The sequence below is a fragment of the Melospiza melodia genome, chromosome 2 (assembly GCF_035770615.1).
Source record: "Melospiza melodia melodia isolate bMelMel2 chromosome 2, bMelMel2.pri, whole genome shotgun sequence".
Classification (NCBI taxonomy): Eukaryota; Metazoa; Chordata; class Aves; order Passeriformes; family Passerellidae; genus Melospiza; species Melospiza melodia.
Genome location: NC_086195.1, coordinates 82,257,929 through 82,273,640, shown reverse-complemented (window position 1 = coordinate 82,273,640; position 15,712 = coordinate 82,257,929). Strand labels below are relative to the sequence as shown.

The following is a 15,712-nucleotide window of genomic DNA, read 5'->3' as shown; positions in this document are numbered from 1 at the left end:
ATCCCTGGCAGCCTCAAGGCTGTTTTAACTCACACAAACTGGATATGGTGTTTAAAGGACACAACTCAGACAGGAGACGGCCAGAGCACAGCACTGTCCACCTCAGATCTGCACTGTCACTTTCACCATTTCCATCACTGCCATCTCCTATGCCACCCAATGACTTCCTCTTCAGAGCCAAGACAAAAATTAATGCTATCAGGTATTTCTGTTGACCTAACCAGGCACCAATAAACAAATTACATGGAAAACTGGTAAAAAGAAAAAAACAAAAAAACAAAAAAAACCCCACAAAAAACCAAAAAAAAAAAAAAAACACAAACAAAAAAACCAAACAAACAAAAAAAAACCAAAAAGAAAAACCCAAAACCCAAAACCTTCATAGCTCCCTCAACTAAACAAAACAAAAATCCCAAACAAAACCTCAGCCTAAGCCAAGTCCTCACTAGCCAAAGGAAGCATATGCAAGCAAAGTACTTGCAAACCTGCTAAAACTGAATGAAAAAAGCTAATCAACATAACACATTACATAACACATAACAGCAATTGACTTGGTTGCTTCAAAAGCTAGGACTTCTACATAGGAAACTGTCCAAGCCAAAATCCTGAAGCTCTATTTAAAGCCTGGTTAACTACTTCAGCTTTCTACAGCCTTGAAGAATTCTCCTGCTTTGCGAACTGTGAAATAGCATTTGCTGCACTATTCCAGGTGGATAGACTGTAATGACTTTCTTCCACGTGATTAAATCAGAAGACGAGGAATCAATCATTTGGGCTTGTACATTCTGCATATTTTTGTACAAATCTTCTCACCATTCGATCTCTCTGCTCTCCCATCTACCACAAATTACACTCGTGGCATGCTGAACCTGCAGTTTTCAGTGCCCGCTTAAATCCTCAGAAGTGAAATTGCAGATCACAAAACAGATACCCAGTATAGCAGGCAGTGCACAGATCTGCAGAGAACAAGATATGAGCAGCCAAACATTCAGTTAAGGTTCTGAAAGAGGCAGGATTCACAAATGTTTACCATGGTGGATGAATAGGGCAAAGATAAGGAAAAATACGGCTCTTCAACTAGCTTGATGGGAAACATATTGATTCAATTAGCACAGTAACTGTTAGCTCCACCAAGTAAACAGATGGCTGAAGAAAATCAAAGTTCAAATGATTGAAGGAAAAAACCCCAAACAAATCACTTATTTAAACTGAGTTATAGATTTAGCTCAGCCCATAACCGATTCAGACATCTGAAATCAGGTCTCTAACCCAGTTGAAACCTTTCCCTGTAACTGATGAATTTCAGTAGTTACTTTATTTTTCTTACACTGTTCTCCGACTCAGATGTCTGCATCAAACAGATGTCTTAAAAGAGTAAGTTATGGGCATTTTTAAATATAAAAGTTGCTCAATACTCCAAACCTGAAGTTAGACATCATAAGACAAAAGCCATGGCAGATCTGTAGAAAGAAGAGCTTCTCTGGGATTTATATCAAACTACATTCTTCCTAGACTGTCACAGAGTAGAAGATACAAGCCTCAGCTCTCCAGAGAAACTGAAATGGATATGGATCATATGTAAACCAAATCATCCTAGTTCCTCCTAACACCACCACACTCTTAACACATTGATGTTAATTTGGATAGTCCAGAACACACTGTAACAAAGTCTGGCACGCAGCCTTGACTTTTTAAGTACAACAACAAATAATTTTATTATTTATATGTACAGATGACAGGGTATAATACTGCTGGTTAACTCAGTAGCATTTTCACATATGTTACATATATTCACATTATCAATATAAACAGTATGATTATTATCATCATCAATTTGATTCATTTCCATAGGAGGTTCATTTTGCTCCCTTTATAACATTAACTGATAGAAGGGTGCAAAAAATCTATTTAACAGAATTAAAATAAACAACACCATTCCAGGGGGAAAAAAATTCTCCTGTTCGCTTCAAACAGCAACATGAAAAGAATAGCAAGAAACCAATTCAAACCCAGAAGTCCATAGTGAATTATTAATTCAACTGCAGGAAAATTCAACCACATTATTAGAAGTCAGAAGCCTGGAAGCATAACCAGAAGCAAAGAAGCTCAAGACATACTGCTTCAGGTTTCTCCTTCTATCCCTACACCTGCTTTTGGCTCCATGCCTCTCTTCGCTCTCGATACCTGCTTTCTTGGCATCTTTGGTATTTGCACTGTGTTCCCTCCTTCCTTCACCAATCCTGTCACACATGGCCCTGAGTTGTACTGCTGTTCTCTTCCAAAGGCACATGCTGCAGCTGCTCAGAGCACGGAGAAAGCTCTCCTGCTGCTTATTCCTTTTCCATCAATACTGGGGGACCTTGCTGCCCAAGAGGAAGGAGGCCAAATCCTTGCTGCCTGTCAGCCAAGTTAATGATTCTCATAATGCACAGAAACTGAATTACAGTCATAGACAGAGCAGAGACACCTCCCTAACACCAGCCAGGCTTCTCCTGCCAAGTTCAAGCAGCACAAACTCTTCAAATCTTTTTAGGTAAATCACTGCAGAAAGACAATAACTTATCCCAAATCTCTCTGAAATGGTAGCTGACATTTTCTAAAAGCATTCAGCCTGAGTCACAGTATTGGGAAAACTTGTGCCCGAGTGGCTGAAAGTAACAAAATTTAAGACCTTGTTTCCTGCTCCTTTAATTCAAAGTGGATGCCTACAATAGCAGAGGGCTCAGCTTTCACCACTGGACAAAAAGAGCATCTCATAAAGAATACTCTTTGTGCTTCTTTTTCACCTCTGTGCAAGGACTAATGTTTTTGACATCACTAAGCCAACTGGAATTTGACTAAGTGGGAAAGCCTAGTACTCACTTCAGTCATAGAAAATGAAATTTAGGGTGAAGTTTTACACTCTTGAGGAATATGGACTGAAAAGAAACTATTCCCTTCCCACACACACCCTAAATAAGTTAGGCACATTTCCTTTTAGAAAGCAACTTCATTTGAAACATTTAAAGAACAAACCCAAGCAGCTGTAAAACGTAAGAATATACAACAGGTAAGCTTCATAACACCGGGTTTTCCACTACTTCTTCCCAAGCTTCTCATGAACTATAACCAGACATTATTCACCAGTTTCTAAAGGCATGAAATATACAAATGTAAGCCTGAAAAACTAAAGAAAATGTTTGAACAGCATTCATGGCTGTATTACAGCCTCCAAGACAACAACAGCCTCAGTTTATTCACCTAAACAGAAGTTAAAATGTTTTAATCTCTGTAATCCAATAAGAACTAATTTCCTTAGAAAAAGAACTGAATACTACAAGTCAGACCAAATGTGACATTTAAGTCACTAACGCCAATCCTGTTTTTAAACTGCTGCATTTCAATATAATCTGCCCTGAGGCAGGCAGTTGCAACTTAAAAACAGTCAGTTTCAGACAGCATACATAACAGGTACATAAAATCTCCCATGACATTTGTACTTACTTTATACCTCTACGATAAAAATACAGCATCCACAGTAAAATAACATGACTGAGCAGAAAAATCCAGTAGGCATGCAAATTAATAATTTTAGTAAGTTTGCAAGTAAAAACAAGTGTTACTTACTGCTATTTCTCTGCATGCAGACATGGAAATTCCAGTACCTTCTATTTGTTTTAAAGCGTAATCTTTATCATCTTTCCTGTGAAGAGAAAAAGAAATTTGGTTTTTTTTTAATTGCACCGTAAATTCAAAGTGAGCTGTTCAGTACCATACAGAGATCAGTTTCTAATTAATGCATGTTATGCATGTTATTTTCTTTTCATTCTTTGTTAGTTAAATGCCTGGATATCCAGCTAAACTGTAACCAAACCACAACACTCTATAAAGTTAAATAATAAGTTTGCTCTCATTAGATTGACATCACTTAAAAACTTGCTTTTCTAAATGCAATGATTAACACTTCTTCCATTTCTTCCTTCTCTTATCAAAAAGAAAGCACAGCAAACAATTAGCACTAGAAATAAGCCTAGCTAGAGCTTTATCTCACATAAATGTATTACTCTAGGACACAGTAAGTCTCGCCCAAATTTTAATGAATTCCTGACCAGCCCAGAACTAATGTCACATTAAAACACCTTTTCTTTCTCCTAGGTACCAAACTGCAATTGCAACTGCCAAGATTAATTTAAAAACTCCACCAGATGTTAGAGCAATGTGAAGAATCCAGAAGTGGATTCCAGTGGAAGGTGTCCCTGTCCCTGACAGGTGAGCTAGAACTGGATGATCCTGAAGGCCCCTGCCAATCCAAACCATTTTATGAGTCTGTGAAAGTTTGCTTAGGTTTAAATGTATATAACACTCCTAAAAGCAATACTGTGACCTTTCTGTACTTCAACCAGTATATATATCTTAGAGTCACTTCCTGAAAATGCAAGCCTATCAGTAACTCCAACTACCAAAAGCAAAATCAGGAAGAGATAAACTGCAGCCAAAGAAGACCCTGAATTCTTGCTCATTCTCAGCCTCAAAGACTCAAAACTTTTAAGAGATGGAGTGCTTGTCATTCCCACTTCTGGGCAGGCATCCACTGTGCTCCTGGGGGGTAAGACACTTAACAGCATTGCTTCAATATTTGGAGCACTTTTATAGTCTCAAACCTCTAAGTTACATAAGAAGCCTTATTCATTTTTAATGACTCCAGCTTTCACAGCCATGAAGAACCATCCTAAAAAAATGAAATTCAACCATCTTTAAGGCACATAAAACTAAGCTGTAGTTAAGGACTGGGAACCAATCTACTTGTTCCTTCCAGTTCTCACAATTTGTAAAACTCTGAATTGCTTTATTTCTACCTAAACCACACACTTCTCCCTATTCATCACCACCTAGGGAATGGAGAAAAAAGTGTGAAATTAATGGGCAAAATCTGAACACAGATAACGAGGAGAATGAACTAACAGCAAGCAGACAAGAGAAGATTTCAGTAAGGGGCAAATTACATGGATGCAGTGAGATAAAAGACAAGAAAATACACAGCATTTGACACAAAAAAAAAAAAAAAAAAAGAGAAAAAGAATAGGGAAGGCAATGATAGAAGGCATTAAGAAGCTTCCATGTAATAAACCCCTAAAATTTCCTGCCTGGAAAAGAAAGAGACAATGCTGAGCACAAAGTCTCGGGGCCAAAACAAGGTGGAGTTACACAATCCCCTGGAGTACATACCTCTATACAAGTTAGACAAAAACAAGTTGCATGAAACCATTATGATACTAAGCACAAAAGTGAACTGTGCAACTCATGATGTAAGATTATTACAGGGATCAAAAGCACAAACAGATTTAAGATCAAATTACATAATTTGATCTTTTGATGATCTTTGGTAATTTGATTTTAAGATTAAATTAACACAAACTCATGGTGGATAAGGAAGTTACACTCCACGAGCAGCGTCTGAACATAACCCCAAGCTGCTTTACAGCACAGAGATTTTGAATGTTGCTGATAGAAAGAGGAGGAAATTTTCACAGCTGAAAATTGTTTTATCCCCTACCTGCCTTAGCAAGCAATGGCTATCCAGCTGTCAACAGAAATATGAAGCAGAATGAATTGGACTATAGGTTATTCTCACTGCCCTACACATTTATCTTCTTCATTTTGAGGTGTGGGGAGAGATCTCTATTTCAAGAGAAGCACTTCCACGCAGCTGCTGTTACATGCATTACCACCACTGTCAGGACAGTGAGCAAAGTGGGCCAGACTAGAGGTTCCTCTCATTGCCCTGCTGCTCATCTGCTTAGATTTCAAGGTCTTTGAAGGACAAGTCAGTGTTACCATGAGATACTACCATAAATCTAGCCATATTACAACAATGAAGCCTGCCATACACTTAAGATAGTACAACTACTTTTAATTGGTCAAATTTCTGCCAAATTAAATCTGGACTAAAATTCTCCAGACCAGATGGCAGACCTTCTTCGGAAATTTTTAGGGGAAAAAACCCTCAGCTGTTTCCTAGAACAAAACTGGAAGAACACTCTTTCAGCTGAGGATGTTAACTCTTTCACAATCAGGGCTTTAATGCTGAAATTCAACAGGGTGCCTCGAAGAACACACCATTTGGTCTCCTCTAAGCAATGAATTAAGTCCTTGAAAAAATTAATCTTCTCACATTAAAGGGCATTTTTAAGGGCTGAAATCAAGAGCTTCAAAGGCCAGTCTTGCTCTGCCCTTACAGTGACCCAGGGCTGTGGGGAATGAACTGTTCCCTTGCTTTGCTCTGCCCAGCTGCTGCAGGTGGGAACTCAGACCAAGTGGCCTCTGCTGGGTCCTCAGCCTACCCATGCAGTCTAGAAGAAATATAGGCATGTCAAAAAGAAGGAAAATAAATTAAGTTTAGGGATAAAGCACATTTTTTAGCACCATGCTACACTCTACTCCAGAATGAGGAAAAAAAATAACCAAAGACTTCTAAGACTTAAATTCTCTGAATTGTGCTGGCAGAGTTGAGATACAAAGCAATAAACCAATTCCTAACCCACTCCTAACATGTTCTACTCTGAGGCTGCTAAAATACCATGATTATCCAACTAAACCCAATTCAGCTTTTCTATTTATAGGAGTAGGAACATCCTATTTTTACCTTTAAGCCAAGTGGTATTTTCATTGAAAAACCTAATGTAATTCTTTCAGAGCCAAGGAAATTGGGGGAACACTTTTTAAAGGGAGTGGTAAGCGTCTGCAGGAGTGCCAAACACCATGACCAACCTTATTTTACAAAACTTAAAAAATATTTTGCCAATAATCTGTTTAGAATCATAATGCACCCAAGGCTTCTCCATGATTTTGGACATAGGCAATTTCCTTCTCTGAAAATAAAGAGATGTTTGAAGATAAAGAGACATTCAAAGACAAAACAGAAAAAAAATAGCAGTAAGTAAAAAGAAAAAAAAATTAAAGAAGTCCTGTTTATAAACATCTTCCACAGCCAACTGTGAGTAACAAAATGGGCCACTTAGCAGGCTGTATTTTAAGGGCACAGTAAGACTCAATTCAACTGAATTTCTTCCTTCTAACAGAGAGCTCATGTTGGGAAAAATCTGCTTTCATTCCCTGTTGCCTAGAATTTAAACATTAAGTAACCTCAGAAGCTCCTCCACCTACCAGTAGGCTTAGAGAAGCTGGTCAATCTGCAAACTTATTTTCCTACCAACTAATTCTTACTTTCCTGCACTTAAATAGGTTGGTATCTTCAACTCTGTGGTGCTCCCCAGCAGTAACATGCAGCATGAGAGCAGCAAGAATAAGAAAACTCACTTTGTACACTGCTGCTGACAACAGCAGTACTTATTGTAGGAATGAGCAAACTCCATAACCTTGTGGAAAGTCCTCAGAGGGACAACACTAACATCAGAGGTGTAAACTTGAAAAAAAGGTTAAACTCAACACCAAGTACAACAGATTTTAATGACAATAGCAAAAAAAAAAAAAACTACTAAAGTGCCATTTAAAAGTCTAAAATATGTTGCACCTAAAAAAAATCTGTACGTGAGAAAGGACACCTATTACATAAAAGGCAGATTCTAAAAAAAATTAATTGTTATTTCATCTCACATACCAAAAATGTTGTAGAAATGTACTGCCATAATACTACAATATACCCTTTACTCAGATCATCAGAGCAGTTCAAAATTCATCTTAGTAATAAATATAGCAGAATAAAGTACCAAAGTTTTTAAATCAGGGACGATCATGGTAAATTCATGTTACAGTTAAAAATCTCAAATTCAAAATTAACTGGTCACCATGTGGGATTAGTTGTGTCTATAAAGAAGGAGATGTAAAATTTGACTGCAGTTAAACATGTGAAGGAAACAGCCACTTAAGTTTTCAACTACCAAGGGGAACTATAAATGCAGTAGCTCTTCTACAGAAAATTAACTGTTTATGCCTCTTATTCCCTAAAAATAAAAAAAAAAACTGATAATGAAAGATAAGCCTACTAATAAAACATGCGTAGGTGTTTTTTTTTAATTTCTACATGTTAAATTATGAAAATCAAACACAACAGCAAAGTACAACATTTAGGAGACTTGGCACTTTCATTTTGTGGCATCATTCGCTGTCTCTTCTCCCACGTCACACCAGTGGAAATTTTTGGTTTTATTTTTAAATAAATTAGAATCACTCTAGTCATACAAGAGATCCAATGAAGTCTACAGGAAGCAGTAATTCAGTTCCTGGGAAGTGCATAAATGCACAAATGCAGTTTTTGAAAGATTTAATCCTTTTATACTAAATGCCCATAATACAACCACAGCAAACATTTAAATACAAACCATAAGAAGACATAATTTTCTAGAAAGCACAGCAAGATGAGAACAGACTTGGTACCCTATCAAATGATGACTTGCAAAAATAGATTTATCTATTTCCCACAGATATTATCAACACCACATTTGTGCACTAAATAATTTTGCCGGAATAAGTTATTTATACTAGTAGTTCTAATTGTTTTGCATTTTGTACCTATTAACTACCATCCCAGCATGTTGGAGAACCAAGGGGCAAAGAACACAAGAGGTTCAGGTTCTCAGTGCCTTCTTGGCATTGGTTTTCACATCACAGCACACTTTCACAACTACACATTCTCAACACTAGTGGCACAGTCCTGGTGAAAGGAAGTAGAGGAAAACCAAGTTAGGGACAATGCTAACAAACTGGAGACACTCAAGTCCATGTGACCAGGTGGGCTGCGTTTAAGGGTGCTTAACGGCGCTGGCAAATGTCATTGCAAAGCCACTCTGTCACTGGCAAAAGGTCACAGTGCACACTGGCAGGTTCCTGATCATTGGAAAAGGGCAAATATTGGGACTCTCTCTGAGAAGGGCAAAAAGATTCAGTGATATTATAAGCCAACCAGCCGAATCTCAGTCTACGAAAAGGTTACGCAGCAAACCCTCCTTGGAAGCTTTAAGGAAAGCAGATGACTGGGAACAACTTGCAAGGATTTTCCAAGGATAAGTTGTGTCTCGTCAACCTGAGTGTCCCATACAATGAGAGGACAGCAAAAAAGCACTGGATGTTACCTTGACCTTAGCAAAGCTTGCGACATGATCTCATCATACACGCAGGGCCGAATGAGAGAGCCTGGACAGCACACAGCTGCATGGGGCTGAGCTGCCGAGGTTAATTCTCAACAAGCACATAAACTGCCTTTAAAACTGAAGAATGCAGTAAAATTTAAATTTACATTGTCACAACAGCAGAGAATGAGAAATGTTGCAAATTGTAAAGACACTTAAATGTATGGAACCCAGCAGTTATCACTGCACACGTTTCAATGTACAATGCTGACCAGGTATAACTCTGCAGAATGAGATATAACAGTTCTGTGAAGATAGAGGGTAACAGTCAAATAGCAAAAATTATGGGCATCGGCAGAAAATAAATTGTACAGGAAAAAATGGATATTGGCTACTAGATACAACAGCTGAGAAGTCACACTATAAGCACCTGACTTCCCAGAAACACATTTAGGTCAAAAGTTTTGTCAAGCTAATTAGCACACACAGTAAATCTCATCACTGACCCTGTACCTTCAGGTAATCCTAAAATAAAGAACAAAATCCTATAAATCATTCTCTCAAAAATATCTGAGCTAACAATGATGCAATGACAACCACTTCATCTTCTTGTAATTTCCTTTTTACAAAACCTGCTGGTTTTCACATATCAAAATGTTTTCCAATTATGTTGACAAAAAGAACTGAAAAATACCAAGAAGTTGTGCACAATGGCTTGCTTTGAGTCAATGAGTTGCTGCTGAAACAACCCCTTTTTCATACACACACACACACACACACTCCTGTCCTTTGCACCAGAGCCCAGGCACCTGTTTTCTGATGGAGATGAGCTTCTTCTGACCTTATTCAGAAAGATATTTCCAGATTTTTCTTTGGTACACTTTCTGCCCCATTAGTACACTGAAGCGGCCTGCTGAGCGCCCAGATGAACACCAGACTTGGATAAAAATGAAAAGCAGACATAGCAGAAGTACAGCAGTTCCTGTCCACATTTAGGATGACGTTAGATTAGCTTCTAACCAGTACTTCTTTTTCCACATCAGCTGGATGCAGTACATTCACAATTGCCAGCTAAGTGCAGCACCAAATGCAGAAGTAATTATGATCACTGGAAAAATTCACCATAGCTAAAGACACATTTTTCAAAATACGGAAACAATATAAACTAAAATTATGTTCTTCTCTTATAGAGGTTTAAGAAGGACTTAAAAGTTATTTTACTTTTACTGATGCTCTATGCATATTATGAATATAAATTCCCAAAAATTTATTATTCTAAAAAACTTAATTTTACAAGAGTCACTCATGGGTTTTGTCTTATGAGCACATTTCAGTTAAATTGGCTAAAGTAAGTTGGACGAAATCAAATCAGAAGATAAATATTAGCTCAAATTATTGCTTCTTCATTTGACTGAACTTAAAAACATTATGAAAAATGCAGTAGTTCTATAACATGCATTAAACCTACAGGACATAGGTTAACATTATCTTCTCTATTATAAACTGTGTTCCACACAACCAAAGCATGACTATTTTTAAAAGTTCAGATTTATTCAAGCCTGGAGTATTTAAATGTATTTACAACCAGCTTAAAGTTTATCCCATCATAAATTCTAGCTTGTTCTTTTCAAGGAAGAAATCTGCCAAAACTGAGATAAAATCCCAGATTTTGTCATGAAAGCCTCTTATATATTAATATATGAGAAAGGATTATGAATAATACAATCCAGTCAGAAAATCTGTGAATCTGAATATTGTTTTAAGTATTTCAGCTAAAAAGAGCAGTTTACAACTCTTCTCTCCTCTACAAAGAGAACATGAAAATAAAGAACATCTCATTCCAGGAAGAGAAGGGAATCAAGTGCAGCTGGTACTAGTTAATCAGTAGATAAGATTAAATTCAGTTCATAAAGTGTGACTTCTTTCATATTTGTCCTTGCCACTAAAAGCAGTATCTTCCACCCATTCTAATGCCAGCATTCGGACCTCTTCAAATTATCACACACTCAAGGATGCTCACTCCCAAAGGGAAGATTTCAGACAGCTTCCCCATTTATACAGAAATAAATGTTATTTACCTCTTCAACTTCAAATGTGAGATAGACAAAAAATAAAAATAAAAATGCATGGAAACATGTTAAAAATAAACAACAAAACCCAAACCAACAAAAATCAAAAAGTCGTGTTCAACTGTCTAGAATTCGCTAGAGCTGAATGAAGTGTCCAAACAATACACCATCCCTGCAAAACTTGCACATTGCAAAACTCAGAAAAATTGATAGAAATTTCATATTTCATTTTAATTACCCTGCTGTTCTCTCCTTTCTCTTCTTTTTTTCTGGAGATGTAACAAAAATACATGCCTTAATGCTAGGCAGCGAATATCTTGCAAGTTTGTCAATAAGTTCTAGCTGAATTAAAAATTTAACTTAAGGTCTAGCAGAAAGATCTTATTTAAAATGTAAACATTAAACAATCCAGCAGAAGAAAAAAAAATTAGACTTCCCTCCTTCCCTCTAAGACAAAATTTCAATAAATTTGCATGGTAAGGGTTGGGGTTTTTCCCCTTTTGAAGACATGTACATGATACACAGAAAAAGCAGAGGCAAAAGACAGCATATGCAAAAGCAGGGAAAAAAGACAGTTTGTGCTCTTCATTGTTGCTATTAGCCCCCTGCTGCCCCCGCCCCCATACAGCTTATCCTCAAAGTAATGCTTCAGAATGAGTCAACACTTTAATATTTTTAATACTTTTAAAGTGCAAAAAAAGCAATTTTTAGACTGTGTACTTTTAAAAAAGCAAAAAGAAAAACCTTTACCAAAGGATAGAAGCATATAAGGTGCACAGTTTTTCACTGAAGCTGGTTTCATGGACTCGGATCTGATTTTACAAGATGTCATATGAAAATAAAAGCCCATATTACTCACCTCAATGCTAACACAAATGAATTAGTCCAGGGGAAAATGCATTAACAGAACTGAGTTTATTAAAGGTCTAGCTAAGGCATCAATATTTTTCCATTCCCAAAATACTTAGGAGGACATGGCAAGATCACTGGGCCAGAACAGCATCATTATTTTTATCAGATAGCAAGGCTCATGTTGAGAATACTTTCTACTTCAAAATAAATCCTTCAATAATCATAGCTTTTAATGGGTAAGGAAAAAGTATTCTCCAAAGCTGGAGGAAAAACCATCAACAGCAAGCCAATAAATACAAGGGTTTCTGAGATGGCTGATGTGGTAAACGGCAATTACTGATTCCCTTTATTCCTTTTGTTCTTAGATTTTTTTTTTTTTTAATTAACAACTTTTGCCACAACATGTAGTTTGGCAGCAAGTTCAAAGCAACCAAGTAAATTCAATGATGCACTGTAAATGTGGTTCTTCTGATCTAAGAATTTGCAGCGGTCAAAAGGAAAAGTCTTCTCTCAACATCTCTGCCTTGCTGCTCCCAGCCAAAAGATTCCCTTCCTTTATGCCAGCTCTGATCTGTGCCACACTCCATGACAGAACTCACTTCCTGCATTTTCCTAAGAGTTATCTACTTCTGAAAAAAGAAGTTAACTAATGTTAAGTAAGTTCACTAACATAGATTAACTAATTCTGTCCATTTACAGCAGGGTACAAGGAGGATCAAAACCAGCATTAACAAAGTATGTGGTAAGAGCAAAAGACAGCAAACAAATGAGTAAAGGAGAGACACAGAGATGGAGGAGAAAAAGCAAGATACCACTCGATTCACACCCTGCTTTCTAGTGGTAATACCACAGGAATTATGGCTGCACATAACTCAAAAAAAAACAGAAAAAAAGGGCAAAAAAAACCCAACAAAAAAGACCATCTTGCCCATAGCCCTGCAACTAGCTCCAGCACAAAATTTCTGCAGGGGAGAGAATCCGTGGGATTTGGTTCTCTTTTCGTCTCTTAATACACAAAACTGTAATTTGACAGCCAGCCTAAAACCTAGGTTTAAGTCCACACAATTATGAAGATCACTCCTATGAGATTAGCTGATGGGCAGCAGACCCCTGCTCCAGACTCAAAGCTCCATGGTGCTTTACCAAAGGTCATGGCAGTCTTACCAGTACTTTTATAGGAAACAAAATTGCCTACACAAATGATCTCTAAAGGAAAAGATTGCTGCAATTCATCTGTACTTTCCTTCTCTTCTTCAGATTGCTCTTAACTCACCTCAGTATTTTCATCATTGCAGAAACTAGAAGCGGCATAAAGACAGCACAGCATTTCAAAGCATCAACTACAAACTGGGTTAAAACACAGGTCTATACTCCAGAAAGCCATAATTTCATTGGGTAATTTCTATTTTTGACCCATTTTTCATCAGTAGTGAAATCTATGACATTACTTTGTTTATACAGAAGAAGCAACATATTTGCTGCTTTTAAAAAAAGCCTAACAGTCACAAACTCACTATCGCAGGAGCTACAAGTCTACAAGATTATATTAGCTTATTTACTTGCCCTTAAGAGAATTCTCTTTCAGAAATGTATCCAGTCACTGAACAATTGTTTCTTCTCAATGTCACTCAAGATTTCAGATACTTTACCCATCCCGTGCTCTCACAGACAAAAGAATCCTTGTCCATGAGAATGAATGAAGTTTTCACACAGACACTACTCCACATTCCCGAGTTTTGTTGCTGGTTCTGTGATGAAGGAATTAGAAGCACCTACAATACTGAAAATAAGACTTAAACCAACACTGGCAGCGTGCTTTGTGCTCCACTCCATTGCTATTAAGTTCTGTGATTCTCTCTGCCTTTTAGCAATTGCTTGCATTGAACTGGCACTTTCATGAACGTGTCATTATAAACTCCACAACTGTTTTCTTAAACAAAAATTCACTTGTGTGTGTCTAAAGGACCATTTTCCCAAACGAATAGCTCCACATCAAGTACAATGTGTTATTGGGAGATGGTGATGGTCAGGGTAAAGCCCTCATGATCAGCCCTTGCCTTCAGTATCCCAAGTAACAAAAGCTTCTCCCCCATTATTTATGGCAAGCGATTTCCATACAAAACTTTTGAGCAGCACAGACTCCTGGGAGATAGCACTAATGACCTCTCACCATTATTTAACATCTCTAACTTCTCCATACAGAGAAGGACCATCTCTAAATTCAGCTTTAGTCTCTGGTAGGAAGCTTAACAGGATGCCTTTTGAAAATATAGTTAAGATTACATAAACTGCATTGTCTTTAGCCTATATTTTAACTCCACTGATGCATTCTAATTGACTTATGAAGTGCTGAATGTGTTTTGCAAGACTGTTCTCTCCATCTCAGCACCTACCATGGGTCCACTATCTCTGCTTTTGGTTCACCTTATCAATTAGTAGTTTCCACTTTCCAGAAAGTCCTTTTAAAATCTGATCTCACCACTGCCCCTTTCCAGCCTTTCATAACCGGGACATTTTAAAGCACGGGGTTATACTTTCTGGTTAGAAATTTGCTCCTTGACAACTGTCTGCACCTGAGACAGATCCCTCAATCACTGTCTTCACTGCTAATCTTTTAAGTTCTTTCATAATGTCTACATTCACTTTGCTTCTATTTCTTTATTCATCCTTCAGAGAAGACTTAATTTTTCAAAGAACATATCCTCACTCCCAAGGGCTTCTTTATTCTACTATTTGAGCATGTCACATTTTTTTAATTGATGGGTTTAGAGTACCTACTCACCCTCAGTCACTGAGAGCCCAGCAAAGCTTCAAAAACTGTTCCCAGGCAGCTTGCAACACTTCACCATCTTGGCTCTCTTTTAGCTTTGAGAGACCATCTCCTCCCACCACCCCTCATATTTTCTTTTTTAACTGAAGTGGTACTTCAAGCAGGTTTTTTTTTTAACCCTGTACAGATTCGGCATATGCCAGGAGCAAAGAACAACTCATGTTTATCACAGACAGTCCTCGGTAGTATTGGTTTCCATCTCTCACCCTACTGTAGGCCAGCTCCCAAGTTGATCCTTCCTCTCTACGTGCCCTACCTGCTTCACTAAGCAACTACTCATTACCATCAAGTTTTGTCTTGGCATTCCTCACTGCCCAAAAGCAGCCACCTGCATGCAATGAAGCTAACAAGCCGTTCATTGCTGCATTCAGCACAGGCAAACAAGTCAGGCAGATGTAAATGCAGTCCTAATGATATTGTTCCCCCACCCTTACACTCCACCCACAGACCTTTCCGTGTTGCAATAACTGGTCTTTTTTAAACGTCTTTTGGTATCTGACACTCATCTGGCAGAGTCACATAAGCTTCCAGTTGGGCTTTTACACAATGGAACTAACATAACAGCGAATGGCACTCTTAGCACATTTAATTGCAAGGGGTTGTTTTGTTCAACCCTGCTTAAATAGGATTGATGTTCACCCAAAAAGAAACGAGAGATTTTGAAAGCCAAGCTGTTCAAGAACAAAAAGTTAGATAAGATTCAAATTACAGTCAGGGACAAGTTTGCTGCCTTGGTGTCTTCAAGTTCCCCCCAGGTAAAGCTTGCTCTAGTTGCTCTGATTAAGCTTCATACCTTGCTCAGAGGTTCTGTGAGAAAACACACTTGATGAAACCTGATTTTCCAAGGCTTCATTGTGGGATTATCCAGTTATCTGAATGCAAATCGTAATTGGAAG

The 15,712-nt window shown here is 37.8% G+C and overlaps 1 protein-coding gene across 3 annotated transcripts in view; it reads right to left on the bottom strand.

Moving 5' to 3' along the window:
* Positions 1-15,712, bottom strand: part of CDK8 (cyclin dependent kinase 8) — a 68,910-nt gene that overhangs the window by 45,631 nt on the left and 7,567 nt on the right. For all 3 annotated transcript variants that reach the window (XM_063149069.1, XM_063149067.1, XM_063149068.1), the window contains exon 2: positions 3,607-3,682. In XM_063149069.1, the coding sequence (XP_063005139.1) occupies positions 3,607-3,682 (76 nt within the window). The remainder of the gene's footprint in view (positions 1-3,606; positions 3,683-15,712) is intronic.